Source organism: Cryphonectria parasitica (assembly GCF_011745365.1).
Source record: "Cryphonectria parasitica EP155 unplaced genomic scaffold M406scaffold_1, whole genome shotgun sequence".
Taxonomy (NCBI): Eukaryota; Fungi; Ascomycota; class Sordariomycetes; order Diaporthales; family Cryphonectriaceae; genus Cryphonectria; species Cryphonectria parasitica.
This window is the reverse complement of record NW_024468909.1, coordinates 526,583-552,897: the sequence shown is the minus strand read 5'-3', so window position 1 is coordinate 552,897 and position 26,315 is coordinate 526,583. Positions and strand designations below refer to the sequence as shown.

The 26,315-nt window shown below is 53.1% G+C and overlaps 7 protein-coding genes across 7 annotated transcripts; 2 read left to right on the top strand and 5 right to left on the bottom strand.

The window, feature by feature from the left end:
- Positions 1-1,830: 1,830 nt before the first annotated feature.
- On the bottom strand, positions 1,831-2,523 carry M406DRAFT_325071 (uncharacterized protein; the record flags this gene model as incomplete). The annotated part of the gene is made up of 1 exon (XM_040919944.1): positions 1,831-2,523. One exon carries the CDS (start codon positions 2,521-2,523, stop codon positions 1,831-1,833), a length of 693 nt encoding a protein of 230 aa, XP_040780533.1.
- A 4,699-nt stretch (positions 2,524-7,222) lies between these two features.
- M406DRAFT_343753 (uncharacterized protein) lies at positions 7,223-8,927 on the bottom strand (the record flags this gene model as incomplete). The annotated part of the gene is made up of 4 exons (XM_040921912.1): positions 7,223-7,306; positions 7,376-7,864; positions 7,961-8,509; positions 8,622-8,927. The coding sequence occupies 4 exons, from the start codon at positions 8,925-8,927 to the stop codon at positions 7,223-7,225; spliced, it is 1,428 nt and encodes a 475-aa protein (XP_040780532.1).
- Positions 8,928-9,659: 732 nt separating this feature from the next.
- Positions 9,660-13,026, top strand: M406DRAFT_245282 (P-loop containing nucleoside triphosphate hydrolase protein; the record flags this gene model as incomplete). Its single annotated transcript, XM_040916317.1, has 3 exons — positions 9,660-9,722; positions 9,783-12,561; positions 12,656-13,026. The coding sequence occupies 3 exons, from the start codon at positions 9,660-9,662 to the stop codon at positions 13,024-13,026; spliced, it is 3,213 nt and encodes a 1,070-aa protein (XP_040780531.1).
- A 2,804-nt stretch (positions 13,027-15,830) lies between these two features.
- Positions 15,831-16,576, bottom strand: M406DRAFT_354051 (uncharacterized protein). The gene has a single exon (XM_040922819.1). It carries the CDS (start codon positions 16,332-16,334, stop codon positions 15,927-15,929), a length of 408 nt encoding a protein of 135 aa, XP_040780530.1. The 5' UTR covers positions 16,335-16,576; the 3' UTR covers positions 15,831-15,926.
- Positions 16,577-17,070: 494 nt separating this feature from the next.
- Positions 17,071-18,468, bottom strand: M406DRAFT_283973 (uncharacterized protein; the record flags this gene model as incomplete). Its single annotated transcript, XM_040918542.1, has 3 exons — positions 17,773-18,468; positions 17,314-17,709; positions 17,071-17,253 (listed from the first exon to the last, which is right to left on the bottom strand). Exons 1-3 carry the CDS (start codon positions 18,172-18,174, stop codon positions 17,071-17,073), a joined length of 981 nt encoding a protein of 326 aa, XP_040780529.1. The 5' UTR covers positions 18,175-18,468.
- A 1,517-nt stretch (positions 18,469-19,985) lies between these two features.
- Positions 19,986-20,399, bottom strand: M406DRAFT_233886 (uncharacterized protein; the record flags this gene model as incomplete). The annotated part of the gene is made up of 1 exon (XM_040915957.1): positions 19,986-20,399. A coding segment is annotated over one exon (414 nt), but the record flags the coding sequence as incomplete, so codon positions are not given.
- A 2,367-nt stretch (positions 20,400-22,766) lies between these two features.
- M406DRAFT_236232 (P-loop containing nucleoside triphosphate hydrolase protein) lies at positions 22,767-25,563 on the top strand (the record flags this gene model as incomplete). The annotated part of the gene is made up of 3 exons (XM_040916035.1): positions 22,767-23,297; positions 23,487-24,756; positions 24,815-25,563. Coding segments are annotated over 3 exons (2,550 nt in total), but the record flags the coding sequence as incomplete, so codon positions are not given.
- Between the last annotated feature and the right edge of the window lie 752 nt (positions 25,564-26,315).

The following is a 26,315-nucleotide window of genomic DNA, read 5'->3' as shown; positions in this document are numbered from 1 at the left end:
AGGATCGCGACAGACAAGGGCCCACGAGTTACGTAGGACCAAAAAGGTCTAGGATTGCAACGGGTATTATGACACACAAGATGGTAGGGAAAATGAACAAGTCTTGACGTAAACTCGGTGATAAGATATGATGGACAAGAAGCAGAAGAGAGGAGGCGGGGGTAGGCGAGTGTGAAATGGTGAATGATGATTGAGAGTGGTAGGTAGGGGTGGTGATGGTGAAAATGAACGCGGCAGGAGAGGAGGGGAGCAACAGGCTAAGCTGATGGAGATGATGGGATGGAGTCGCATCCACAAATGTATGCCTCTTCGATCCAATTTTCCTCTCATGTCAGCTCTAAGGCCGCCTTGGCCCGCTTCCTCCCGGAAAGGATACGATTTGTATCCTCAGCAGGTGAGGGTGGGGATGAAGGGACACTGCACAAGCCATGGCCCAGGGATTCCCAGTTTGTACTGGGCTCGGCAGAGTGGAAATGCTTGTGTTGCCTGTGTGTTTGCGGACGTGTTGTAAGCAAGCAAGGCTTGTGTCCCAGGGCAGCCTGCGCCGTTATCCTTGCAGCAGCCTGCTCATGACTGATATCTGTCTGATAACACTGAGAGCTCTGAGGGAGGGCCATCCTGGACAGTCGCCCTAAAAAGGGGACCCTGCCCACTGGAATGAACCGCGGCTGGACCCACTGCGACTGCCATTTTGGGGGGATAGGGTAGGGACGAGGGGTTAGGCAATTGGAGAGCGGGGTGTGGAGGGCGTTGGAAGGATGTTGAACAGCGGCGGGGAAAAGAAGCTATGGATGATTTGCGCTGATGAGCTATACAATAAATGATACCAGTCTGCGCTCCATTATCCACTTTGGAAAAAGCATGCACTGCAACTGGGGAGTGGGCAATTGGGGAAAAACGGAGGAACATGCCCATGCTGGGATGGCTTGCAGTGTGCAGTGTGCAGTTTGCAGTGTGCAGCATAGGTTGCATCAGATCTGCCTCGTGCTCCACTGTTGTGCGCCCGACTCCGGGTCCACGAGTCCTGGATATGTCCTGAAAGAAGAGGCGGGTCCCTCTTGGTGGCATCCGAGAGAAGGATTGTGTCCTCCCCTCATGTGCTAGATCTGTCCTGTACGGCGTGTGCTGAAATGTTGGGGCTTGGATGGAGGGGGCAAGGGGGCGGAATCAATCCATGCATCAGACCGAGAGAGAGAGAGAGAGAGAGAGAGAGAGAGCTGCGCTTTCGCCGTGCTGTAATGTGCATGCGTGCATCGAAGCTCGTCACAGTCGACGCGATCCCCGTGTGCGTGCGTGACAGGCAGAAATGACGATTACTTAGACAGCGACCAGGCCCCTCGACAGCAAGGGCTTGCTTATTCCCATGGCTGATTATTTTCCCTGGCCGATCATCATGGCTGGCATCCTTTTTCGAGTGGGGGAGGGGTTCTTTCTCTTCTTCTTCTTTCTCTCTCCGTGCCGCACCGCCTGCAGACGTTGGAGAACTGCCCTTGCTGCAGGTCGTGCGACATTGGGTTATGCGCCTTGCGAGCCACCTTCAACCGCTTGATTGTGGCGTTTTGTTTTTTGTGGCGCAAAACAAAAAGAAACATCAAAACAGAAAGGAGAGCAGAATGCTCAGTGGGGTAGAACCCCGTAACTCTCTCAACGTACCTTGATGAAACAGATGTCGACGAATTGCGATGTCGTGAGTGAACGGATGATCTCGTTCGCCCTTCTGGCCAAAAGAATATGAATGTCACGTCAGCCAAAACTTCGAGAGAGGCTATTTGTTGTTGTTGTTGGTTTCTTTTGGGGGGGAGGGGGGACGAGGGTTCAGGTTGAGAGGTGTCATGACCTACCGCCAGTGCTGGATTGTCCTGCATCCGTCGTCGCATCGTCCGTCGAGTCTCGCAAACTGGCTCCGGGGGATGGTGTCGCGCTCGACACAGCCGTCTCCAGTCCTGGAGACTCGGATTCCTGTTCTTGAGCCCGCCCGTCCGTCAGACCAGCTTCGGGCTTGGTTGGAATCGCAAAGGTGATCTTGTTGCTGCCTGACACGTCGTCGACCTCCTTGGCGAGTGCAAAATATCCACCGGTGGTGGCCGTGTCGATTTGGGATTTCTCAAAACTGGTGCCGTTAACAGCCAGCGCCCGCGGTACTTGCGACAGAGGCGACACGTCGGACCCGGGGCTCGGCACAGGTGGAGTTGCTGGGCCAGTCGCGAGGCTCGCTGCCGTCGAGATGGCTGCGGCGGCGGTGGGGGAAGGAAGAGTAGGAGTGGGTGGGTCGTCTGTAGCAGCATCAGCAGGGATACCGCTGGCATTGACGACGCTGGCGGTGGCGCCGTTGCGGGCATTCTGGCCCTCGCGCGTCATTGCCTGCTGCTGCTGGCGCTGCTGGCCGTTGATTCCATCGCGGGGAGCGGTGTTGTTGTTGGGCTGAGTCCTGTCAGCTGCTGTAGGTCGGGCCGTCTTCTTGATGGACCTGCGGAGGGAGGCTCGGTGTCGCAGTCGCGATGCCAGATTCTTGGTCGCCTCCATGGCGGGCAAGAGGGGCAAGCAGCAGGCCCGGGCCGATATGCATGAGGGTTGAGGTGAGCGACTCGCAGTAGTGGTGGTGGTGGTGTCCGTAGTGGAGCGGTTGAGAATGAAGGGAGTGAGCTCGACTTTGGATCCGACACGAGAGGTTGGTGGGGGAATAGCGGCGATGATGTTTTGAGCCACCATAGAAAGGATATGAAGTAGAAAGGGGAAGGGGGTCGTAATCAGAAGGGGAAAGAGGGAGAGGGAAGGGAAAAGGAGGAATAAGAAAGAGAGAAGAAAAGAAACAAGAAAAGAGGCAGTAGTAGGACGAGGTAACTGCAGGAGGTCGAAAAAGGTGAGGTGAAGTGGATGTTTTTCTTTTGGGGCGACTAAACCTCTGTTGTTGTCGTACTGCAACGTAGATACTGCTACACTGCTTTCAGCAACCCTCTGCTATGGATGACTCTGTCTTCTTCCCCTTTTTGCGAGCATGTGAGTTCGTCTTGTGCTCCCTCTGAGGAAGAGCGCCTGGGAAAGGGTTACGAGGGTTGATGTCGACCTGGATCAGGGTGACTTGGCAGAGAAAAATCAGGCTGGTCGAGCTTCTCTCCTCGTTCTCCTCTCCTCCCTCGGATGAGTCTTTCTCTTCTTTGTGACTGCGACCTTGACTAGCGTGGGATTTGGAGCTTGGCTTGGCAGTTGGTGGTCAGGTTGTGTTTAGTGCAGGGCAGCTTTTAGGCAGGCGGTTTGGTGATGTAATGATGCAAGCTTGCTGAGCTGGCTGGGATGGTGGTGAAAATCGAGCTGGTGGTGTCGTATGTCGGTCTTGCATCTCTCTCTGTGGTGTGTGAGAATTATGTTGTTGCTGCTGGTATCCCTTTGGTGGTATTGGTAAAAAGGTGGCACGACCCTCAGATGTTATCTGATGTATAAGCAAGAATAAAATACTACATCATGAAGAGATGTCAACCAAAGTAAAAATGAAACCCTGTGGAATTGCTGTGGATTTACACAGTTTTGGGCATAAATGCACCTTGGGAAACTTTTTTGTCTCTTCCCTCCTGTCCCTTTTTGGGTTTTCCCCTGGTATTGATTGGGCTTGAATCTACATTGTCAAGAGTCGAGCTGCACACCCCATCAATCTTGTTCGAACAGGGGTGTTGGAGCCCGAGCCCGAGCCAGAGCCAGAGCCTGGAAGCAGGTCGAAATGGAAGGACAGAACAGAGCCAGGGGGAAGGACCGTTCTGCGCAGGTCAGCTCAGTACTTACTCCCTCGGTGATCGAGCTGCCCTGTACTTGCCAGGCAAACACAACAGAAGGTCAAGCAGGAGAGACAACAGGTTGTTCTTGCCTCAGAGCGGGTACATGCTCAGTTAACGGTCAGGCCCAGCAGGGTGTCCGGGCCAATTTTGGACACCTTGATGTTTTGTGCCCCCAACTCCATCATTGTAGTACTTTAGTCAATTCCTCCCACCCACAATGAATTCACGGCGTGTATTCAAGATGGTCCAGCGCACAAGTTGATGGTCCGTACCATAGTACACCAACAGACCTAGGTCTTGGCCCCCCCCCCCCCTTCTCTCTTGGCACCCGCAGGAATGAAATGCAGCTCCTCAAGTGTTTGACTAACATACGCACACACACACCCCGTGACAGACCTGCGATTCATCAACGTAATTGACATTCTTTTTTGCTCCGCCCGCAGTAGACGAGAGAGATGACCCACGCGACACCTCGTTGGTTCCGAGCCCACCTGCCGGCATGGCCAAGAAGAGCACATTCATCGTCCCCCTCCTTCTCCCTCCGCCGGGCCCCCAGCGGCTAAGTGAACGCCAGGATCCATCACGTACGTACTCTAGATTGAAATGATAGGGGCACAAGAAGACAGATGGGCGAGACCTCGGGGTGTCAGATCTCCTACTCCTCCTCCCTCTCCTGGTGCCTCCCCCTCTTTCAGATGGGTGGATATTCAGTTTGCAAGGCGATCTTGGCAGATGGACGGCGTGGAGCCAACCCATCCATCCATTTGACTTCTTAAGGCGGGCCTACTATAGTGCACAGTACATGACCACAGGCCACGTATTTACTTTTGCTTTCCTGACTCTGTTCTCGTCTGAGTCAACCGTAAACAAACTGTAGTCCACTGTTGGTCCATACCCTTAGACCTTTATGTGCATATGTCCTGGATATCAAAAAGCTGAGACAGACACATCCTGGCTGACGAGGACAGTAAGCACCACATCCGCAAGGCTTATCAATACCCCTGAGGATCACCCATACATATAACCTGCCTACCCTTACACAGAATGACATGGTTCTGGGCCTATCCATTGGGCCTTTTCGAGGTCGTGGCCCCTCTACGGGTCCAGAACTCTTCTCACATCTTGCGGTCGGGGCGCAAGGGAAGTGAGGGGCCGAGACAGGAATTACGAATAAGACATGGAAATAAGAAAAGAAAAGAAAGAAAGAAAAAGGAAGGAGAAAAAACAACTACAAAGTTCACGAAAGACGGGAGCTCCCTTGGTGACACTTGGGAGACAGGGTGGGAAAGGAGGGCGGGGATTGGGTCAAGACAGAAAGAGAAAAGAGAGTAGAAGAAAAGACAAGGGACCACAAGCTTGGTCTGCAATCCTACATCAACGCGTAACCACCTCGCGAGCGAGTAAAAGCACGACATGTGATGACTCGTCCTCTATTTCCAGCAGCTGCTGTTGGTCGAAGGGGGGGGGGGGGTGAGGGAATGGGGGCAGGGGTGGTTCTCTGCTCAGAAGCAAGGTTTCCTGTGCAACACGGAATTATGCAAGGCTTGCAGGATGGTGACAGTGTGTAATCACGCTTGCAAGGACCCTGTCTGGCTGGCTTCTCTTTTCTCGAGGACACCAAGTTTTTCTCTCCATTCAGAGACTCTGAGCAGAGCACATGTGAAGTATCGATCACCACCCCCTTGAGGACTGACCAGGCTGGCTACGGACGTCGTCTCCGGTGGATCTGTCACCCGGAGGAGCCGACACTCTTGACCCCCCGCCCCGCGGCCATCAATCGTCCGGATGGGCAGGGGAAATTCTCCTCTCTCGAGAAATAGAGGGACGCTTAAGAGAGAGACAGCGAGGATGGCCCTCCATCCAAGATGCGTGCTTACTTTCGTGTGTATGCACAACTCACCCAGAAACAAGCCCAGTCTATATGCTGCCAAGAACACATGGTCATCACGAGCTGATCGATACCGCTCCCGTGCAGTTAGATTCGGGACGCCAAGAAATATTCTGTTGTACAGTATATGTACGCCGCTGGAGATATTGCCACGGACCCCATTCACACACACATCCCTCCTCCCTTGAGCTGATTCATTACGCTGCACTAGCCCTCGCGTGGTGGATGCTGTTGTGGACATCTCCCTCGCAGGTAATATGGTAAAAACTACATGGAGACGGGAAAGGGCTGCAAGCCGTGTTTCGCAAAGATTCAAGAAGGGAGGCTTGACCAGCCACCCCTCCTCTAAAGCCGAAGGAAAATGACGGACAATCATCTTTCTGGAACACACATACACACATCTGTCTTGTGGCGATCTGTAGCTATACATGCACACACTCTTTATCTGCCTACCTCGGAGCCGAATCATCAGCGGGCGGAACACGAGGCAAACCAAGGCGGCGGTATAGAGACCCAAAGAAGAAAAAAAAAAGAACAAAAACGCGGAAAAGATACCATGGTACACCGTAGATCTTGGCATATGCAGGCAGGCGGGCGGGTACCCGGGCAGGAAGAAAAAAAGAGAGACAGAGAGACATCACATCACTTCTCACCTTTCACTAAAGGCGCCGCGCTCGCACTTTGGTCTCTAGGACTTACTGTCCTTCTGCGCTCTTTGGGAGGCCTCCATTCTCACATTTTTCTGGTGGCTTTTTACCCATACAAGTGAGTTCCGAGGGAGTACCTGTCTAATTTCCTTTCTTCAGAGTCGGCTAGATAGGATTGTATCATTTTACAGCCGGCTCCCCCCTCTCTCGGTGTGATAGCCGACATCAGACATGCAGCAACTATTGCTGAGCCTGGCGGGATCATGGTTTTGGTTTTGCAGAAGGCGGCGGAAGTGGTCTTATCAATTTTCAAATCCCAACACATCACATTTCGATGATTTGCGAAGGAGCATGCACAGGCAGCATTACAATGCAAAGAAGGAAAAGTATCAATCAAACTGGTTTACATGTTGTTGTGTGGCCTTGTGGATCATGCACGAATGTCTATGCTGGCTGGCCTGACCCTCCTCCCGTACCTGCTAGCTGAAGAGAGTCATACAATTCCGAATCCGCCTCGAAGAAGACCACCATCATGACTGATGGATGAGACCGTTACCTGCAGCGCGAGAGAAGATCGCGAATCGTCAGACACTCATATCCTATGGCATCGCTTTTGGTAGGTCCTCTGGCTGTACCACAGCTCATCCGTCTTTGCTCTGCTCATTCACTCTTCTCGCTTTCTCTCTCTCTTTTTTTTCTTCGTCCGACCATCAAGCTTGATTTCGCCAGAAAACCTTCCGTGAATTTGTTTAAGCCGTCCCCAGGGCCCCTCTTAATACCGAAACGCCCGTGCAATGCAGTATGACCTGCCGCTGTATCCGCTAGTTCCCTTCCTCCCTTATCGCCCACCAATACCAATATGTAACGACTTGGAAGGAAAGCCATCAATGGACGCTGTAGAACACCGCTCCGCCAATACTTCATACGTACGTGCGGCTCAGGTTGCGCAGGTACCAGTCTACCAGCTTGCGGCCAACCTTGGCCTCGGAGATGTGGATGAGGTCCTAGAGGATTCTTGCGTTAGCACAATAGCGCCGAGATTTAGCACTACACGAGAGGAACAGGCTACTTACACCCGAGATGGCGTAGTCCAGATCGCTAACATTGACCAGGTCACCCTCCAGCAGGGCACGCTCGTTCCAGCGCAGCTGCTTGGTGCGCTGCTTGGTCACCAGCAGCCACGAGCGGAGCTCCTCGGGCTGGACCTCAAGGAAGCCGGCCAGCTTCTTCAGGTCCATGGTCGTATACAGGCGGAGGTACGACTTGACAGTTGGGCTCCACATGTTGGTCTTGACCTCGTCCATGAAGATGGACAGGTGGTGCTCCGTGGGGTCAACGTTGGCCTCTGGGTTGTCGAAGTCTGGGGGCACGGGCGAGATGAACTTGGGGCAGGCAGCCCTGAAAAGCTCCTCGAAGATGGGGAGGGACTCAGGCCCGCCGCGCTGCAGCTTCAGCAGCTGGTCACCGTACTTCTCGCGCAGGGCGGTGTGGATGGTGTCGTCCAGGCGGGTGGGCTGGAAGGCGACGCAAATGGCAATCAGGGCGTACATCTGGTCATTTTTCTGTTTGAGGGGGGATAAAATGAATGGTGGTTAGTTCTGGAATGCATTGACCCGATAAAGGAGAGATGATGGAGGATGAAAAGTGCAACTACTGACCTTGGTGAGGTTGTCGTACTGAGCATTCTTCTGGAAGTTCTTGGTCCGGGAAATGTAGACGAGAATGTGGCTGAACATGCGGATGGCGTCGGCGTAGCGGCGCATCATCATATATGAGAAACCGACATAGTAGTAGGTGGAGAAGTGAGCAGCCATGACCCTAGCAAACATGGCCTTCTTGTTCAGCTCAATATCGTCGAGAGTCTTGAGGGCGAGGCTGAAGTCGCCAAGGAGGGTGTGGACACGCAGGAGACCAATGATGGAGAAGTATCCAAGCATGCGGTACAGATTCTTGGTGCCGTACTCGCCGGCGACGGCCATGGGGTCCTCATTGCGGCGGCTGGCGGCAAGCTGCTCGGTGATGTTGGACCGCTGGATCAGGGAGTAGAGGACGTTGAGGACGCTGTAGCAGCCCCAGGTGTTTGGGTTCTCGCGCAGGATCTGGACCTCCTCCTCGTTGTTGGCCTGTCGAGCAAGGCGCAGGCGGTAGGAAGAGAAGGTGTTGAACTGGTAGATGAACTCATCGATGACATCCCAAGCCCAGTAGTACTAATGCAGAACCCAACCCCGTCTCGTTAGTATTGTACGTACGTACGTGCCTGGTCTTTGTGTCTTGGCCCGTCCCGCGCGCAGGTAGGACTTAGGTAGGTGTGTCACTTACGGATGGGGGCTCGAGATCCACAGGGCCTTCTGAGTTGAGGATAAAGTGGAAAAGGCTGCAGTAGGAGTCGTAGCTCTGGAACTTGACCTCGAGAGGGGCGGCGAAGTCGAGGGGTTGGGCAGCCGAGACAAGTCGCGACTGGATATCGTCGGTCTGTTGGGCCATGGTCAGGGAGCTGACCTGCTCGAGCTCCATGCCATCCTCGTACTGCACCTGCTCCTGGTAGTCGGCGACCAGGGCCTCCTCCTCCACATCGCTGTCGTCGAGAGCTCGCGCAGCAGCTGCGCCATTCTGGTAGGTAGCCATTTTGCCGGTGGTCGTCCTGGTAGCCTCGTGGTTGGACGCGGAAGGAATGGCGTCGCGGGGTGGTGGATTTGTAGAGATTTCGGTCGAGACGAAAAATCTGGGTCTCTTTTGTGCGATCGCCGATAGTTGCAAAACCTCGCTAGAGAGATGCCGAGTCACTCAAGCCGCAGAGGGTTGGCCGTGTTCGCGACTGGAGAGTGTTGCGCACAATTTGTAAGGGAGATCGTATTGAGGGTCCAAATCGAGAGAGAAACTGTATGTTATAGTCTTCGAAAGAGGAAGTTTTTTGTTTCTCGATAAAGAGTCGATCCTTTGTTGCGACAAAATTGAGACAGACTCTTTCTTCTGTCCAAAAAACGATTATTTGATGGCGGGGTACAGTCCAGGACACTTAGTGCTAGGAAGTAAGTAGACGACCTGAGAAAAGTGGTAGTGTTTAGGCTGCAGGCCTTGATGATGCACTAGCATAAGTGACTTTTTTTTCTCTGCCCCACCACCCTACCCGTCTCGCTCTCTCGCTCCTGCTGCCACCATCGTATGTAAGATGGCTCATTCTGATGCTGAAACATTGACTTTGCGCTGAGCCAAGTTGATAAACCTGTACCCTCATTAGCCAGGTCATACATAAAAGCCTTGATACCCCAATAGATCCTTTGGTTTCCCCTTATTTGTTTTTATATTCTGCTACATATTGTTGTATCTTTTGCAGTCTGTATAGTCTGGCTAGTCAAGATGCCCGTCGTCAGCCCTCAGCAGCTGGCCAACCTCCAGCAACACGCAGATAATGTCCGCAATGTAAGTACACACAACTCCTGAAAATGCCCTCAACATGATATGGTTCTGATTTGAGTCTAGATATGTATTCTTGCCCACGTCGATCATGGCAAGACATCGCTCACCGACGCCCTCCTCGCCACCAATGGCATCATCTCACCAAGGCTTGCGGGCAAGGTCCGTTACCTCGACTCCCGGCCGGATGAGCAGCAGCGGGGCATTACCATGGAGTCCTCAGCCATATCTCTTTACTTCAGCATGTTGAGGAGGTCAAGCCCAGACGCAGCACCAGAAGCGAAGGAGTATCTCATCAACCTGATCGACTCACCAGGACACATCGACTTCAGCAGCGAAGTGTCGACAGCATCACGGCTGTGCGACGGGGCTGTGGTTCTGGTTGATGCGGTGGAAGGTGTTTGCAGTCAGACTGTCACCGTTCTGCGACAGACCTGGGAAGAGAAACTCAAGCCCCTCCTAGTCATCAACAAGATGGACAGACTTATCACTGAACTGAAAATGACACCAGGCGAGGCATACGTGCATCTGAGCAAGCTTCTTGAGCAGGTCAATGCAGTCCTCGGCAGCTTCTTTCAGGGTGAACGTATGGAAGAGGACCTCAACTGGCGAGAGAGGATCGAGGAGAGGGTCAAAGCCGCAGCTGCCAAGGAGGCCCAGCTGGTCGATCAGCAGACCGAATCCGGCGAGCTGCAATTCGAAGAGCGAGACGATGAAGACCTTTACTTTGCGCCTGAGAAGAACAACGTTATATTTGGCAGTGCCATCGATGGCTGGGCCTTTACTGTCCGACAATTTGCATCATTATACGAGAAGAAATTGGGCATCAAACGAAGCAGTCTGGAGAAAGTACTGTGGGGAAACTTTTATCTGGATCCCAAGACCAAAAAGGTCCTGGGCCAGAAGCACTTGAAGGGCCGGAATCTGAAACCTCTGTTTGTGCAGCTTGTCTTGGAACAGGTCTGGGCGGTATACACGGCAACCATCGGCGGCGACAACGGAAAAGGAGACACAGTCATGCTGGAAAAGATCATCAAGTCTCTCAACATCACGATACCACGGCATATACTGAACTCTCGAGACCCTCGCACCTTACTCACCACAGTCTTTTCGTCTTGGTTACCACTGTCAGTCGCTCTGTTGGTCTCCGTGGTTGAGTCATTGCCATCGCCTCGGACCGCACAGGGAGATAGGCTACCAGAGCTTCTTGACGACTCGCCCGGCGGAGAGTACATTGCTCCCGAGGTCCGCGACGCAATGGTCAATTTCAAGCATTCGAAGACCGACCCTGTGGTTGTGTACGTCAGCAAGATGGTCTCCATTCCTGAGAGCGAGCTGCCGCACAATAAGCGCCGGGGTCAGCTCAGTCCAGAAGAGGCAAGAGAGATGGCACGAAAGAAACGAGCAGAGGCTGCGCGTGCACAGGCCGCCATTGAACATCGTGATCCCATGGATCACCTTGCTCAGGCGCTTGACAGTGCTACCCTGTACGAAGATGAGCCTACGCCTGAAGAGCAGAAAGTTGATCCCGAGCATCTGATCGGGTTTGCACGCATCTACTCGGGTGTGCTGTCTATTGGTGACGAGATCTACGTTCTCCCACCCAAATTCTCCCCCGCGAACCCACAACATCAACCAATTCCGAAAAAGGTCACCGTCTCGGCTCTGTACATGCTCATGGGGCGAAGTCTCGAGAGTCTCGACAGCGTTCCCGCAGGTGTTGTTTTTGGCATCGGTGGTCTTGAAGGCTCCGGCATCCTCAAGACCGGAACTCTTTGCTCACAGCTGGAGGGTGCTGTCAACCTTGCAGGTGTGGGAAGCTTGGGCGGGCGGCCCATCGTCAGGGTTGCGCTGGAGCCAGCCAACCCTGCCGACCTTGACAAGATGATTGAGGGCCTGAAGCTGCTAGTTCAGGCCGATGCCTGTGCTGAGTACGAGCAATTCTCCAGTGGCGAGCACGTGCTGCTGACTGCCGGTGAGTTGCACCTGGAAAGATGTCTAACAGACCTACGTGAGCGGTTCGCGCGGTGTGAGATCCAGGCTGGTGAGGCGATCGTACCATACAAAGAGACCATCGTGCGGGCAGAAGAAATGAAACCACCAGCGAACAAGGACTTGGGCAGAGGTGCCGTTGTTGGTGTCACAAGCTCCAAGCAGGTCACCCTGACGCTGCGCGTGCGGCCTCTCCCAGCTGAAGTCACTGACTTTTTGGAGAAAAATGCCGGTGCCATTAAGCATTTGAACACCAAAAAGGCGAGCTCGAATGGCACGAACCACACCAATGCCAGTACGGAGACCGACGACGAAAGCGATGACGAGAGCCTCGATGAGGACATTAATGTCTCGGCGGCCAAATGCCTTTCCCCAGAGGACTTCAAGGCGCAACTCAAGACCGTCCTAGAGACGGGCAAGGGCAGAGACCCGTTCAGGAACATTGTCGATAATATCTCCGACTTTGGTCCCCGCCGTGTAGGTGCCAATCTGCTCATCGACGCCACCCGGGAGGGTTGTCTGGCCAAGGCCTTTGAGACGGACAAGCGCGACGACGTCAAGCCCGAGGCCCATGAGAAACTAGCTGGCCATCATCTATCCGACAAGATCAAGTACGGGTTCCAGCTCGCAACATCACAGGGCCCACTCTGTCGCGAGCCTGTGCAGGGCATTGCTGTGTTCATCGAGGACATATCGATCACGACGCAGGAGGAGGAGGCTCTAGCGGGAGAGAATACCGGCCGCCTGACGGGCGAGGTTATCAAGACGGCGCAGCAGTCCATCCACAAGGGCTTCCTTGACTGGTCGCCCCGGTTGATGCTGGCCATGTACTCGTGCGAGATCCAAGCGAGCAGTATGTGCTTTCTTATTACCCTCCTATCCCCTTCCTCAACGTAAAGAAGAAGACATAAATCATGCTAACTCTGCTACTAAAGCCGAGGTTTTAGGCCGCGTGTACGACGTGCTCACCCGGCGGCGCGGACACGTCCTATCCGAAGCCATGAAAGAAGGAACCCCCTTCTTCACCATCCAGTCGGTTGTGCCAGTCGCCGAGTCGTTTGGCTTCGCAGATGAGATGCGTAAGCGGACATCGGGGGCAGCGCAGCCGCAGCTGATCTTCGCAGGCTTCGAGATCCTAGACGAAGATCCGTTCTGGGTGCCGTTCACGGAGGAGGAGATGGAGGATCTTGGAGAATTTGGCGACAAGGAGAATGTTGCGAAGCGGTATATGGACAAGGTCCGGAAGAAGAAGGGGATGTTGGTCGAGGGGCGGACGGTTGCTGTGAATGCTGAGAAGCAGAAGACCTTGAAGAGGTAGAGGGGTTGTTCAAGCATTATGAATCACGCACTGGTATCAGGAGTCAAGCGAAAGAGCCGTCCAGTCACAGCTTTCTGATATTGTCTTTGGTCCTCTATGCAAGTGAAATTACACAGACCGCGCCGCCAGGAGTGTCGCCTCCTCCGACCTTCTCTGACCTACCTCACCAGCTAGGAATATGTTTGATCGACTGGTCCTTTGCTTGCCCTCCAAATATCATGGATGTTGTGCTCACACATTACTCGACATCTTTAAGCCGGGGCGTCGATGTTTCCACGTGGCCCCCCCCCCCCCCCAAGAAATTCCCGAATATGGGAACCTTGACACAGGAACAGCCAGCCTGCCCTGTCGGCAGCGGACGGACATGGCCATGCATAAACGCTCTATCGGAGGCCTGCTGTTTTTCTTTTCGTGTCGAAACATATTCATGCAAGACCATCACCAGTAATATAACCGCCAAAATGGAGAAGAAAAAAGTCTCCGCCTTTTTCACTGTATTGGACTGTACATCAATGAGGAAACTCCCCTCGGAGAATCATCACAGTAGGCACCGATGGACCAATTCTTTGGCTGCATGGTTGATTGGATATCAATATTCCCAGCTGTTGCAATGAAGGATGCGCCGAGGAAAGTGGCTCAACACCTATATGTGGCTCACCTCAATGGTGGCTGCGAAAAGCGGGGAAAGAATTTGGATTGTGCCATAGTAGTGCCAAAATCCTTGACCAATCAACTAACATGTCATGATCTGCAAGGGGCTGGGGGCGCGGGGGCGGCCGGGCGAGCAGACATTCAGCGCTTGCGTTTCAGATGCTCAGACGAACTGCCGACTAGCCCTGCGCGGATTGGTTTGTGGACTGGGGAGCGACACGCCCTGCCTATTTTTTGCGGTTGTACTGCAGTGTTACTATTTGCCTGAACGAGATCGTTGAAACCCAACCGAGGGGTGAGGGGGCTTACACCTGCACGAGCTGCTGCCATTGTGTAGCGCCAGTGTGGAGTATGAATGGCAGAGGAAGGGGCTGAGAGAGGAGATTGGTAGGTTTACAATTGGTACTGGTCTCGTTCTTGTCTTGACAAATGATCGACTTCCTGCCTGGGAGGAGGCGAGGTCGTGTATTGGGCCTCGTTCTCTCCGTTTTCAGGTAACTGGTAGGCAACAAACACGGCAGCGATAGTTGATTGGTCTGCCTTTCTGGTGTTACGTCGAGGTGGCCCCTTCCCTTGTCCCCTCTTCGCCTCGCATGACGTCTGACGTTGTTCTGAGAGGACTGCCTCTTTCGAGGAGACTGGTTGTATGGTGCCTCCTTCCGCTGCAGATCCTCAAACACAACACTGGCACCATAAGTACTTTGGTACTATACTTGCTTTGTACATAGTATGCTGTGCGGTTGCTCTTGTTTTCACTTGGCACCTCCTTCCACATGAACCTGCCTGATCCTCTCGATGAGGTACAGCATCTCTTCCCTTTCAAGCGTCCTCCTTGTCCTCTTCGTGCATCTTCTTGACGTTCCTCCTTGCTGTGACCAGCCGCAGCCGAAGCGAGCGGCCGTTTCGAATCAAACACTGCCGAGGTGGAAGGCACTTGATTGACTGACCGTCATCGGCTATCACCATTTTCGGACGAACATCATACAAGCCCCTCCCATCCTCAGCCCAGGAAGTGTTTCCTGCTCATCATCATCACCCACTGCCAAGGCGTTGTTGCTGCTGCGGCCGTCCCTTATTGCGTCAGACACGCACACACACACACGCACAGATATTCGAGCCCTCCCAGAGCCGTGTGTTGAGGGCTTCTCTTCAAAATCCCTTTCTCCTACTTACCCTTAGACCCTCCTCTTGCGGACAATCAGCAACGTCTGTAATTTAGGATTCTGAATTTCATTTTTACCATTCATCCTCTTGTGCGCCGAGAGATTCGGTCCAACTTGACTTTCTCATCGTCTCATAATTACCGTCCTGGAACGCCACCTGCCATTTGGCGCCCCTTAGGTCATCTCCTCGTGGCCTAGGCAAGGAAAAAACAGGCCCCAAACGGGATCAAGGCTACCTGCATTAGCAGCGAAGTACTTCACGGTCGACAGCAGAGGCAGATTCAAAAGGGCGGGTGTTTCCTCATTCTCTTAGTCGGGCCTGGGTGCCGGGCAAGTCAGCACAGGTCCTGACACACATCTCGTTTCGCCGTGTCCGTACTAAGGGACCGGACCTCAACCCTGGCGTGTGCGTCGCAAACCAAATCAGGAGGCGTCCTCGGCTTCTCAGAGACTTTTTACTTCCGCGGCGAACTCACTCGTGGTCTCGTCGGAAGAGGCTGAAAGAGACTTACACTGCTCCTCCACAACATAGCACCTCACAAGAACGGAACGACATCGACGGAATCAGCAAAGGGCAAATTGGTCTTGAAATTTGAACGCTGGAATGATCTCACATCCAAAATCACACTTCTGTGAATCTGAGCGGTGAAATCAAAGGAAGTGAACCGGCAGGGGGGACGGAAGCTCGAGTGCGAATCACAACATGGCCGGACAGCCACGGACGAGGCGGCGGCGGAAAGCAAGGTTGGGAGCCTGGTTTACGATGGCATCGACAGCATGCGCGGTGTCTCTCAACGACTTACAGCCCATCCAAAACGGGGTACTCCCAGCGGCATGTAATACTGTGTACCACCAGACGATCCAAGGGTGTACCACAGCCGACTTTGCATCCGGGTCGACCTGCTCGGATCAGTGTGAGAACGGTATCAAAGACATCGAGGACGACGTAGGAAACAGCTGTGACAATGTGGATGCATCGTCAAACTCAGTATTGTCATTCGCCCAATCAGGGACCCTCATCATACATGCGTGCCTATTGAACCAGGTCACAGTGGCGCAGACGACAAGTACAACCTCCTCATCCGCTCAGCAAACATCGACGACCAAGACCACCGCTACAACCACCACGTCGGAAGCCTCGACCTCCTCACAGAGCATAGGGTCGTTTACCACCATACCAGGCTCGACCACGTCGACGACCACAACCACCAGATCAACCAGCTCGACCAGTTCTTCTACCTCAGGAGATGGCACCACCACCAGCCTGACGATCACAGCGCCGACTGCCTCCACGACGTCCGTTGAATCAAGCACCTCCTCAGCTGTGACGTCCACCACGGCAGCAACTGACACCACATCATCTACATCGCCTTCGACCGCTGCAGTCACCACGACGACCTCGAGCTCGACCACGGATGATGGCCGCGGTGGCGGAAGCCCATTCGATACCACTTCGGGCTCGGCCAGAGCTTCAATGGCTTGGTCGGTGAACATATCAATTGGTGTCTTACTCTACGCTCTGCTCCTGCGATAACCAATGTTGGGTCCCTCGTGGACATGGCGCATAATGATTGGATGCCAATTCTTCCGTACACGGAGTGAAGCAGAAGGCGATAGTCGCTGTTAAGTGTGCTACTTGCAAGGAAGAAAAACAAGGTGTTGCTCCCACTTATACGTCTGGGCCGGAGGTGCAACGGTCTCATACGACGTCATGAATAATATCTATTATTACACTCACATGGGCGGATGGTACTGAACCCTCTTCTTCAGTGTTATGACAAGACTCGGCGAGATAAGGAAGATCTTGCCAGGACAACGTGATGCTTGCGTAAGGGCTATGATCACCATGACCAGGAGGAGAGGGGAAGAGAGATAGTGCCATCAGAGGGCAGTTCCAGAGGCGAGAAGGTTAGGCCCGGCTGGCTCAAATTTGTACTATCATTCTTTTGAAAGGAAAAACGGAAAATGGTCAGGAAGATGAGGTGGAAGAAGGTATATGATGGAGCTATGGCTACGCTATACAAAGCAAAAGCGAGCCAGGGAAGGGTAATTACAGGGAGGATGGAGAGAAATATGATACCATTTTGCATGAGTGAATCTTTGAATTTAGTTGTGTCTGCTCATGCTGGCTATGCAAATTGGCCTATACAGTTTATGGACTGCTTCTATATATATGACAGACGAGCCATTCCTTTGCAGTCAACTAGCTTCCCATCAAATTCTGCCCACCTCACTGCGCCGTCTCCCTCCACAGCTTCCGCATCTGAATCACACCAGGAATGCAACCCCCAAAGCCCACAGCAGCATCCGTCAAAAACCCGCCCTCGGTAGCCCAGTGCAGCGTCAGTGGTGTCCAAGCGAGATTAATCGCCATGCTTCTCCGGACAGCTTCCTCGGCCTGCGCCCTTTCCTCCTCCGTCTCTGTTGTCTCCGTCTTTGTCTCTGCCCGTGGCCCAGCCCCTCGTCTGGCTACTATCTCGGCCAGGAGCTTCCCGATCTCGAGACCGGTGTAGACGGCCAGCCAGCGCGAGGCGACCACGTACGCTCTCCCCTGCTGCTTAGGGGTCCAGCCCAGCACGCCGCGGCCGGAGAGGTAGGCGACGTTCTCGAGGTACTGGAAGGCGGTGCAGGAGATGAGCTGGGCCCACGAGACGAGGAGGGTGGCGGTGGTGTCCTGTTGTTTCTCCTTCTTCTTGTTGTTGTTGTTGCCGCCGCCGCCGCCGCCGCCGCCGTCTGATGATAGCAACTGGAGGACCAGGCGGCGGGCCCAAAAGTACATGCCCAACAGGCCCCATAGCCGGGCGATGGTGCGGGCCTCGCTGGCCAGGCTGCCTAGGTTCTTGAGCCGGGCGGAAACGAGGGCGGCGAGCTGGGCGGCTGCTGCGGCGAGGGCGGCGCGGCTGCTGGCGCCTGGGCCTTGCGCGAGGAGCACGGTGGCCGTCTTCTCGGCGGCGGCGGCGGCTGCTGTTGTTGCTGGGGAGGTGGTGGTGCTGCTGCTGCTGCTGACAAAGGCGAGGGTCAGGAGACCTGAGCGGGCGGAGCGGCGCAGGAGCGAGGTGGACAGGGCGGCGAGGAGGGCGGAGGAGAGGCGGGAGGCGTAGCAGATGAAGAGGAGGGTGGTGTCGGTGCCGGAAGGGGTGGCGAGGCAGCGCTGGAGGTGGGCAAGGAAGGCGTCGGCGCCATGGGGGAGAGTGCGGAGGAGGGATTTGAGGTGGGCGGTTGCTGGTGTCGTCTTCTTTGGGGAGGAGGAGGAAGAGGAGGGTATGGGCGAGGTTGGGGCTGGGATGGGTTCGCCTGTGGGGAGGTTCTCGGCGACAGAAGTTGAGGAGGACATGGTTGAGGATTGATTGATTATCGTATGGTTCGAGAGAGAGGAGTGTGGGTGGGAGGGTGGTTTCCGCGAAGGAGGAGAAGGAGGACGAGAGGAAAGATCGCGTCGCAAGGTTGACGTCGGTTCTCCTTGCACGGGCCGAGGTTAAAACACGCGCACGCGCACGCTTATTTTGACATGCAGGCAATTTAATGACTTGAAGACACAAAGGCAATAGCAGCAAAGCATCAACAAAATTGCACAAAAAAAAGGCGACGAGAAGAGGTTGTGTATGTAGTAGGATGAAAACTGCCAAAGCTACCATAGAAAACAAGAAGAGAGAAAAAAGTTCTGCCCGTGAAATGATCTGCCTGCGAAGGGGAGCGACTCCGGAGTAAAGTTGAGGGCAACCGAAGTGATAAAATGCGGGCCTGTGAGTGGTACGAAAACTCGCAAGCCTCGGAGATGGATCAGATTAGATTATATCATGCCATTGGCTCCGCTTTTTCTTTTTCAAAAGGCAACAGAAATTTCGTGGGCGTTCAACTTGTCATTCGATTTTTCCTTTCTGCCCTTTGCGGGATCGCTCATCTATTCACGTGCTGTATAAGTGGATTTACAGCCGCAAATATACAAGACTGGCGACGGTGTGTGCTCCTGCAAGGCATTGCCTAAATAATTATTATGCCTTCACAAACAGATTCACCATATTGAGTCTCATGTTTGGTCGTCCTGAAGCCGCGAGCATGTCGCGAGATCCACCCACCTTTTTGCCCACTCCTCCACAGCAGCAGCAACGGTAATTACTTGCTAAACTACTCAGGCCAATACAACAAGGGCATGCAAATATATCGATATAAATGCTAGCGTCCAGAACGTCGTATAGGCATGATTGTATGGGGATGAAGCTTTCAGGAAGACACGCTTTAGATTGCTAAGCAAGAACCTGAGCGTTTTCAAGTTGTATTGCCAAACGTATTTATTCTTACATAGCATCGTCAACACGTAATTTCTTTACCTGGACACGTACCAAAAGTATCTACTTTACACCATCCAATAATGACTCTGGAAAGGATAAGGCTATTTCCGAATGCATAATTGCCATAAATAAGGTGCAAGGCCATCTCTGCTTGGAAATTCCCATCTGTATGCGCATGTATCAGATGTGCGTGAGATCTCAGATGGTGGGGTGGTAGTGAACTATTCACAAAACGAAAGACTTGGGAGTCTTGACTACTTAATTGAATTCTCTCAGCAGTTCCCGACTGCTCCGGCTCGCACATGTAGCAGAAGCGCTGATGTCCCCAAAATGCCAGTATCTGTCTCCCTCAAGCAATATGTACATCTGGCTCACAAGTATTCCGTTGACGATTCACTTGCATTGCGGGACGAGCGAAGATGTGAATGCAGCGATCGACCCGTGGCATCATGGGGAACCCGCTATCCCACGGCACCTACATGTAGGAACCTTTCACGCCACCTCGCTGGCCATGTTGCCCTTTTTGGCTCTCTTGGCTTGCTTGGTGGCCTTTTTCTTTGAAAATTCCAAGCAGGACTCCAAGGGCGGAAGCAGCCAGAGGCACGCGTAATCTCATCGGCACTCAAACAACGGAGAACCCGCCAGACATGGGACCAAATTTCAAACCATTTTTCGAGAATCAGGTGAAATCATCAGCTGTCCACTCTTCTTCGTCAACAGGACGTGCGACTTGGTTCAGATTCACGCTGGATACTGCGCCATACATACGACTCTGCATCAGGCCCAGGTCCGATGCTGATGCTGACACCCTCCCAGGTGATGCTTCAAGTAGCAAGGACGCGGGTTGAAGCACGATCTGTTGATGTGCCGGGATGCCCGAGGCGAGTTGGCCTGGCCGGAATGGACTCGTAATCAGCACCTTCAGTCGACATCTGGAGTACCGTCCATCGACAAGTCTGTATAGACTCTGCGTGATATGAAGCAGGTCTTCGAGCATATTCGAGCGCTCGTACCATGTGATCCCGTCTATCATGCAGTATATGGTTGTACCGGGCGCGAACTGCACCATGATGGAGGAGAAAAGGTGGCAGAGGTATGTGATGTCCCGGCGCTGCAATGCCTCAAGGTAAGGGACGTCCACGAACCCGAGATTCGGGCTGGGACCGCCGCTAGTATCGAGCTCCATGAGCAGTCGTGCGATCAAGCACCTCATCAGGCCTTGAGGCCCTCGTATATCGTCGTATGAAGATAGGTGCAGGCCACAAAAGTAGTAGAGCCCAGTAGCCTTGGAGGTTGTCTGCGAAAGGCTGGCCATGATGGTGGCACAGACGACTGACAAACTCGAGACACGCCCCTGATCACTGGAAAAATCCATAAGCTCGCCGTGAGCGAGAAGAAAGTCAGAAGAGTCGGTGGAGAACCACTGCCAGAATCGTTCGTGCTGCAGTACCCATTGTAGTTGGCTTTGCTGAGAGTGATCAAACTGTAGGCCTTGGCGAAGCACGTAGTCGAAGTCGTGAGTAGTCGTCTGTAAAGGAGCACGGATGATGCTCTGAAGCTCGGAAACTGAGAGGCTTGGCGACCCAAGCAGAGATGGTTGCGGCGTCCGCGCTCTTTCGAGCTCCAGCTCCATCTCGACTGCTTCTAGACGTCCAAGGAGATATCTCTCCCTCTGATCTGCCAGATCTGCCTCAGCCTGCAGTGCGGTCAAGAATCTGCTGATGTTCTCGTTGAGCATGTTCACCATGCCCTCATAGGCTTTGTTGGCAGCGTTGATGCGCCCCTGATCGGCGGCCTGAATTGCCCTGACAATATTCTGCTCCTGCGACGCCAAAGCCTCCTTCATCTCGCGGCTGCTTTGTTGCGCGATGGACTTCACTTCGGCGACTCGCTGGTTGGTAGCCAGTGCTGTCTGACGGGTGACGTGCAACTCTAATTGAATTTCTTGGATTCCTTTCCGAAGACGATCATGTATGTCTACGAGTATGCCGTCCTTCAGAATGTCGCTTTGTTTGTCCAAAGCGGAGACTGCTTGCTTTATCATCTTGATCATTCCATCGATGTCATCCTCCGAGGGGACACTCGAGAACATTGGAAAGATCTTCGAAACTGGTAGGGCACAATTAACATCGATCCACGCAAGATTTTCCGGTTGTTTGAGGGCTCACTTTGATGTTTCGGTAGCAGAAACGCAATGAGCTTTGTCGTGGCTTTCAGGACGGCGTCATACAGATTGTCAACCAGTTCAACAACACGTGCATCTGCTTGAAAATGCTTCCGCCTTGCTTCAGCGATCATGATGATATCTGGGATGTCTTCAAATGCCGTGAGAACCTTCTCACGGGCCTCGGCCGCGCTCTTGATAAGCTAAAGGGTTTTGTACGTTAGAACTTTGTGCTTTTTTATTTTCCTGGCAGGCAGACAGGCACATCAAGACGCACCGAGAACATCCACCCCAATGAGATCCGCAGAGCTTTTCCCCACATCTCATCAGGTATGAAATCTAGGAATCGCTCGGCATAGCCAGGATGATCTCCTAACATCCGAAAAGCCTTTCGGATTGAGCCTAAGACCCCTTTTGCCTTCTTATTGTACAAGACCTGTGCTTCTGACTGAAGCCGGAAAACATCGGCCCATGAACAATTCGCGGGATCGATTGCAAGACTCGGGTGTCCTTCCAGGGTCTTATAGTGCCTCAGAGCGTTCTCGATGTCACTGGAAGGTTTTCAATCAACAATTGGGCCAATTCAAAATGCAGTGCTCTTGTTCGACATCAACCGTGGAGCTGAGGTGTGAAATGCTTACTAGTCTGGTTTTTTTCGTCGTAGGACAGCCCTCTGATCGCTACCCTGGGCCGGGGATGCAACGGCAAATGCGCTGTCAAACCTGGGCGCTTCATTCTGCATCCAGTCTTGCCGAAGCAACTCGATGTCCTGTTCCATGGCTATGGAACAATGGCAGAAGGTGCTGCAGAGCAAGATGGCGATCAGACCTTGGTCTGTTACTTTGTTTTGCCTTGTCCGGCTTCCAAAATGGCCTTGAACCTCTCCGTGCAGCTCTACCCTCGTGTCAGCATGCGGCACAGCCATGTGGCCCGCATCATGAGGTTCAGCTGGGCAAAAAAATGCTGGCTTAAGCCCCATTGGAACATATTAGGCAGTGTGTACCGCACATCTGACGAATCAGGGACAGGCGGTGGACACCCTCTTGAGAATTCCCTTGACTAAACGGCAATACATCCGTTTTAGTAAACAATATGTGGAGGTATCATCACCGGCACGTAGAACCTTAAAGGGTGGTGGGGTGGAGACTGGCGGAGCGTGGTGAGCGATCCTTTCAGCTGTGGCTATCCGACAGAATATGGGAATCGAAGTGTTCTGCACAAGGACAAAGTATATCAACCTCTCACCTTTTTGAACATGCTTTCCCGCGCCGGTTTCTAGCCCGGACGTTATTCTCAACCCTCATACCTAGAGCAATCACTTCTCTCATACTCGATCCAGATCTCTGAGGATCAACTTAAACCATGTCTGACACGGAGTCGACTGCGTCTGACAAAGAGGCGCGTGAAAAACGCAGGGAGGAAAATCGGAAGCGACGCGAAAAAATCAGGTCCCGGAACCAGTATATTAGAAATCGAAACCAGCGGATTGTAGCCACTCGACATGCCGACGCACAAAGATGGCGCACCAAGAAGCCAGAAGTGGGCAAAATTGACATGGAAAACTTCAAGAATCGATACTGCTGGACAACGGAATACGAAGAATATGCCGTGGAAGCTCTCGTCGGGCCTTGGGATCTCCACGAACAATACCGGGACGAAAAGAAACGACGCCAGCCCCAAGACTTTTTCCGTAGACAGTCTAATATTGGTATGCTGTCTGGGCTCACGATGCCTGGCATGCGGGCAGAAAACCTCAACCGCGACTTTCGAGGCCCAAATGGGAAAAGCTATGCAGCTCCAGACGTGGACTTGAGCGAGCTCTACATTCATCGCATCCGCATCAATTCGATCCCGATACTTGGCTATCTGACTGATTTCATGGGGCTATCTTCTGAAAGAGAACAACCCAGAACATTCATGAGACCATACATGACCCTGGTCTACTTCCAACCGTACATGAAGAAGATGCTAGCCCGGCTCGAGGAGAGACTTGCCGATGCAGAAGTCAACAAGTCCCAACGCGAGGATGCAACCGATCGAAAAGTAGCTGTGCCAGGAGAGGCAGACATACCTGAGGAACTTGCTGCGCAACACACCATTACCACCCTCGACCAGACTCTTCCCCAGGAACAAGACGCAGATCTCGCAGTACGGGATGGGGACCTTCAGACGCTTGTTGAGCGAGACACAAAGGGCGATACCGAGGAAAACGACGCTTCAGACGCAGAAGAGGAAATCGCTTCCATATATACCGCGGAACTCGAATCGATCCGATATGACGTCGAAGAGCAAAACAAAGAAATCGAACGGCTCATGACCAGCGCTGAAGCCCTCCAGGACATGAGATGTTACGTCAGATTCATGGAAAAAGAGATCATGCCACATTTCGAATTCCTTCGAGGGCAGCAAGCAGAGAAGGTCATCTTCGACGATCTATGGTGCGTGTTCCGTCCGGGAGACTTAATATACTCGCACAATATGGGACCCAATAGCGACCGCGGAGAAGAACTCTGGCGGCTCTATCGTGTTAGAATTCCCAGATTCACGACATCGTATGAGCACGTCGGAAGCCGGACTGGCGAGAATGGTCAGTACCGGGCGGACGACAAGGTTACTCTATATTGCTATCATATCGACTACGACGGGTCTACATATGGTGCCGTTCGTAGGAAGTTCGACATTCCTTACTTCCCAGGGCGAAGGGCCATTCGAAGCTTAGCTGTGTACCCACTGCGTTTCGCCAAGAACTGTGACGGGATCCTTGAATCCTTGCGATCGCGAGGCCAGAAGTTCCAGAACGCATTCGCTCAACGCCATCAATCGTACCAGAACTGGACTCTCGAAACTGAGCTCAAAACTTCCTCAGAGTTTATTGAAGGCCATGTCATTGTGGATTTTGAGGAAACGTTCAAGAAAATGCCTCACTGGTGTCCATCGTTTCATCATCCATCGATAAACAAGGAGACCACTTTCGACGAGAATCATGAAGACTGGGACATCCTGTTCTGGAAGGACAAACCGGACGAGGCATCCTCCTCGTACTTCGTCTGTGTAGACAGAATCATACAGGACCATGCAATCCAGCTATTTGAGCGCCGGGATCTTTTCTATGAAGACCGATTTTGGGAGCGGCAATCCAAAACCTTTGGCTTCGACACATACGACTCACCCGAACAAGCAACAACAATCAAGGACGCTGATCTTGTTCTTCTCCCTAAACGATCATTTGCGTACACACTGCGTGAGCGTAAATTTGTTACCATCGACATCAATCATCTCAGACCCGTCCCCATCGACATTGGCATATTCGACAGCCTGAAAATCTCGCGAGATTACAAGGACATCATCCGTGGTCTGATCAGTTCCCATTTTCAGAAAAAGGAACTTGAGCGTCTTTACACCAGCCGATCTGTGGAAGGATTGAGCCAAGATCTGATCCGAGGCAAGGGAAAAGGCTTAGTGGGTCAGTTCTCTTCATCCTTCTCCTTCTTAGACCGCACACTGACCACTGATCAAATCAGTACTGCTCCATGGAGCCCCAGGCGTGGGCAAAACCGCCACGGCCGAGGCGGTCGCGATGGAGAACAACAAGCCTCTCTTCACAATTACTTGTGGCGATCTCGGCCTGACCCCTTCAGAGGTTGAGACATCGCTCAATGACATCTTCCGTTTAGCCCACAAGTGGGAGTGCGTCCTTCTCCTCGACGAGGCCGATGTGTTTCTCTCGCAGCGTTCTCGATTCGATCTCAAACGCAATGCCCTCGTCTCGGTCTTTCTCCGAGTTCTTGAGTACTACAACGGTCTCCTCTTCCTCACGACGAACCGGGTGGGCACCATCGACGAGGCATTCAAATCACGCATTCACATGTCTCTCTACTATCCACCGCTCAACAAGATACAAACCACAGAGATCTTCCGGCTGAATGTCCTCAAGCTGCGACAGATCGAGCAGCAGAAGTCCTCGTTGATAAACAAGCCGCAGCTCATTATCAACGAGAAAGATATCATCGAGTTTGCCGAGAAACACTTTGACGAGAACAATGCTAAAGGAGGCTGTTGGAACGGTCGTCAGATTCGCAACTCATTCCAGATCGCATCCAGTCTGGCCTACTATCACTATGAGAAGAAAGTCCGTGAAGCCCTTACGACGATGCAAGAGCCCCCAAAGGCACCCGAGCTGGACAGCAGGTTTTTCAATACCGTCCAGCACGCGACTCATCATTTCAACCAGTACATGGAGGAGACCAAGGGGTGGAGCGACGCAGATCTGGCTCACAAGCTGGGGGACCGGTCGGACTACCTCAAGGGCACGCGATTTCCCTCCACCGACGATCCACAGAATCCGCAGGCCACTTTCACGACCCAGGCCCCGAACGCCGGCCTAGGGCAGTATCCCGGTACGCTGTCTCCCTCGCCAGGGATGGCCTTTCCTGGTCAGATACCTATGCACAATGCCGCGGCGCAGTACCAGTCACCAGAACCACAGGGATACCACACGCCTCAGCAGCAGAGTGGCAGGACGGTGCATTTTGGCGGAGTTTCGCCGTACAACATCGGTGTCGCGGCGCCGACAACGCCAGGGCGCCTGATCTTCCAGCCAACTCCTCAGGCTGGCGCCGCGCACATGCAAACTGCATTTACCTCAGCCTACACCAGTACAACATCTCCGCAACCACCATCAACCTTCCTTGCAAACTCACTCGAGGCCTCTAGAGGATCTAGTTCTCCGTTCATGGGGGGACATCCTGTCGTCCACGAGCAGATGGGGCGCCCGCAAGGCGAGGCGAGTGGGCCGTGGGCTGAGAGCGGTGCACAACACGCAATGCAACCACAGACATCATTCCAGACGTCAGAGGAGGATCTTTATAGGTAATTAGATCGGTTGTTCTCGATTCGGGCACAGGGGACGGTCAGTGACCTTTGCTAGTTCACCATGCATCCAAGACTGTATCGATCTAGTCTTAAATACTATCTTTCTTTTCAATGCATGGCCTCAGCCTCCTATATCAGCTTCAATGTGAC

Coding starts and splice junctions, on each gene's coding strand:
- M406DRAFT_354051 (XM_040922819.1), bottom strand. CDS start 16,334: ATGTTCACCGACCAAGCCATTGAAGCTCTGGCCGAGCCCGAAGTGGTA.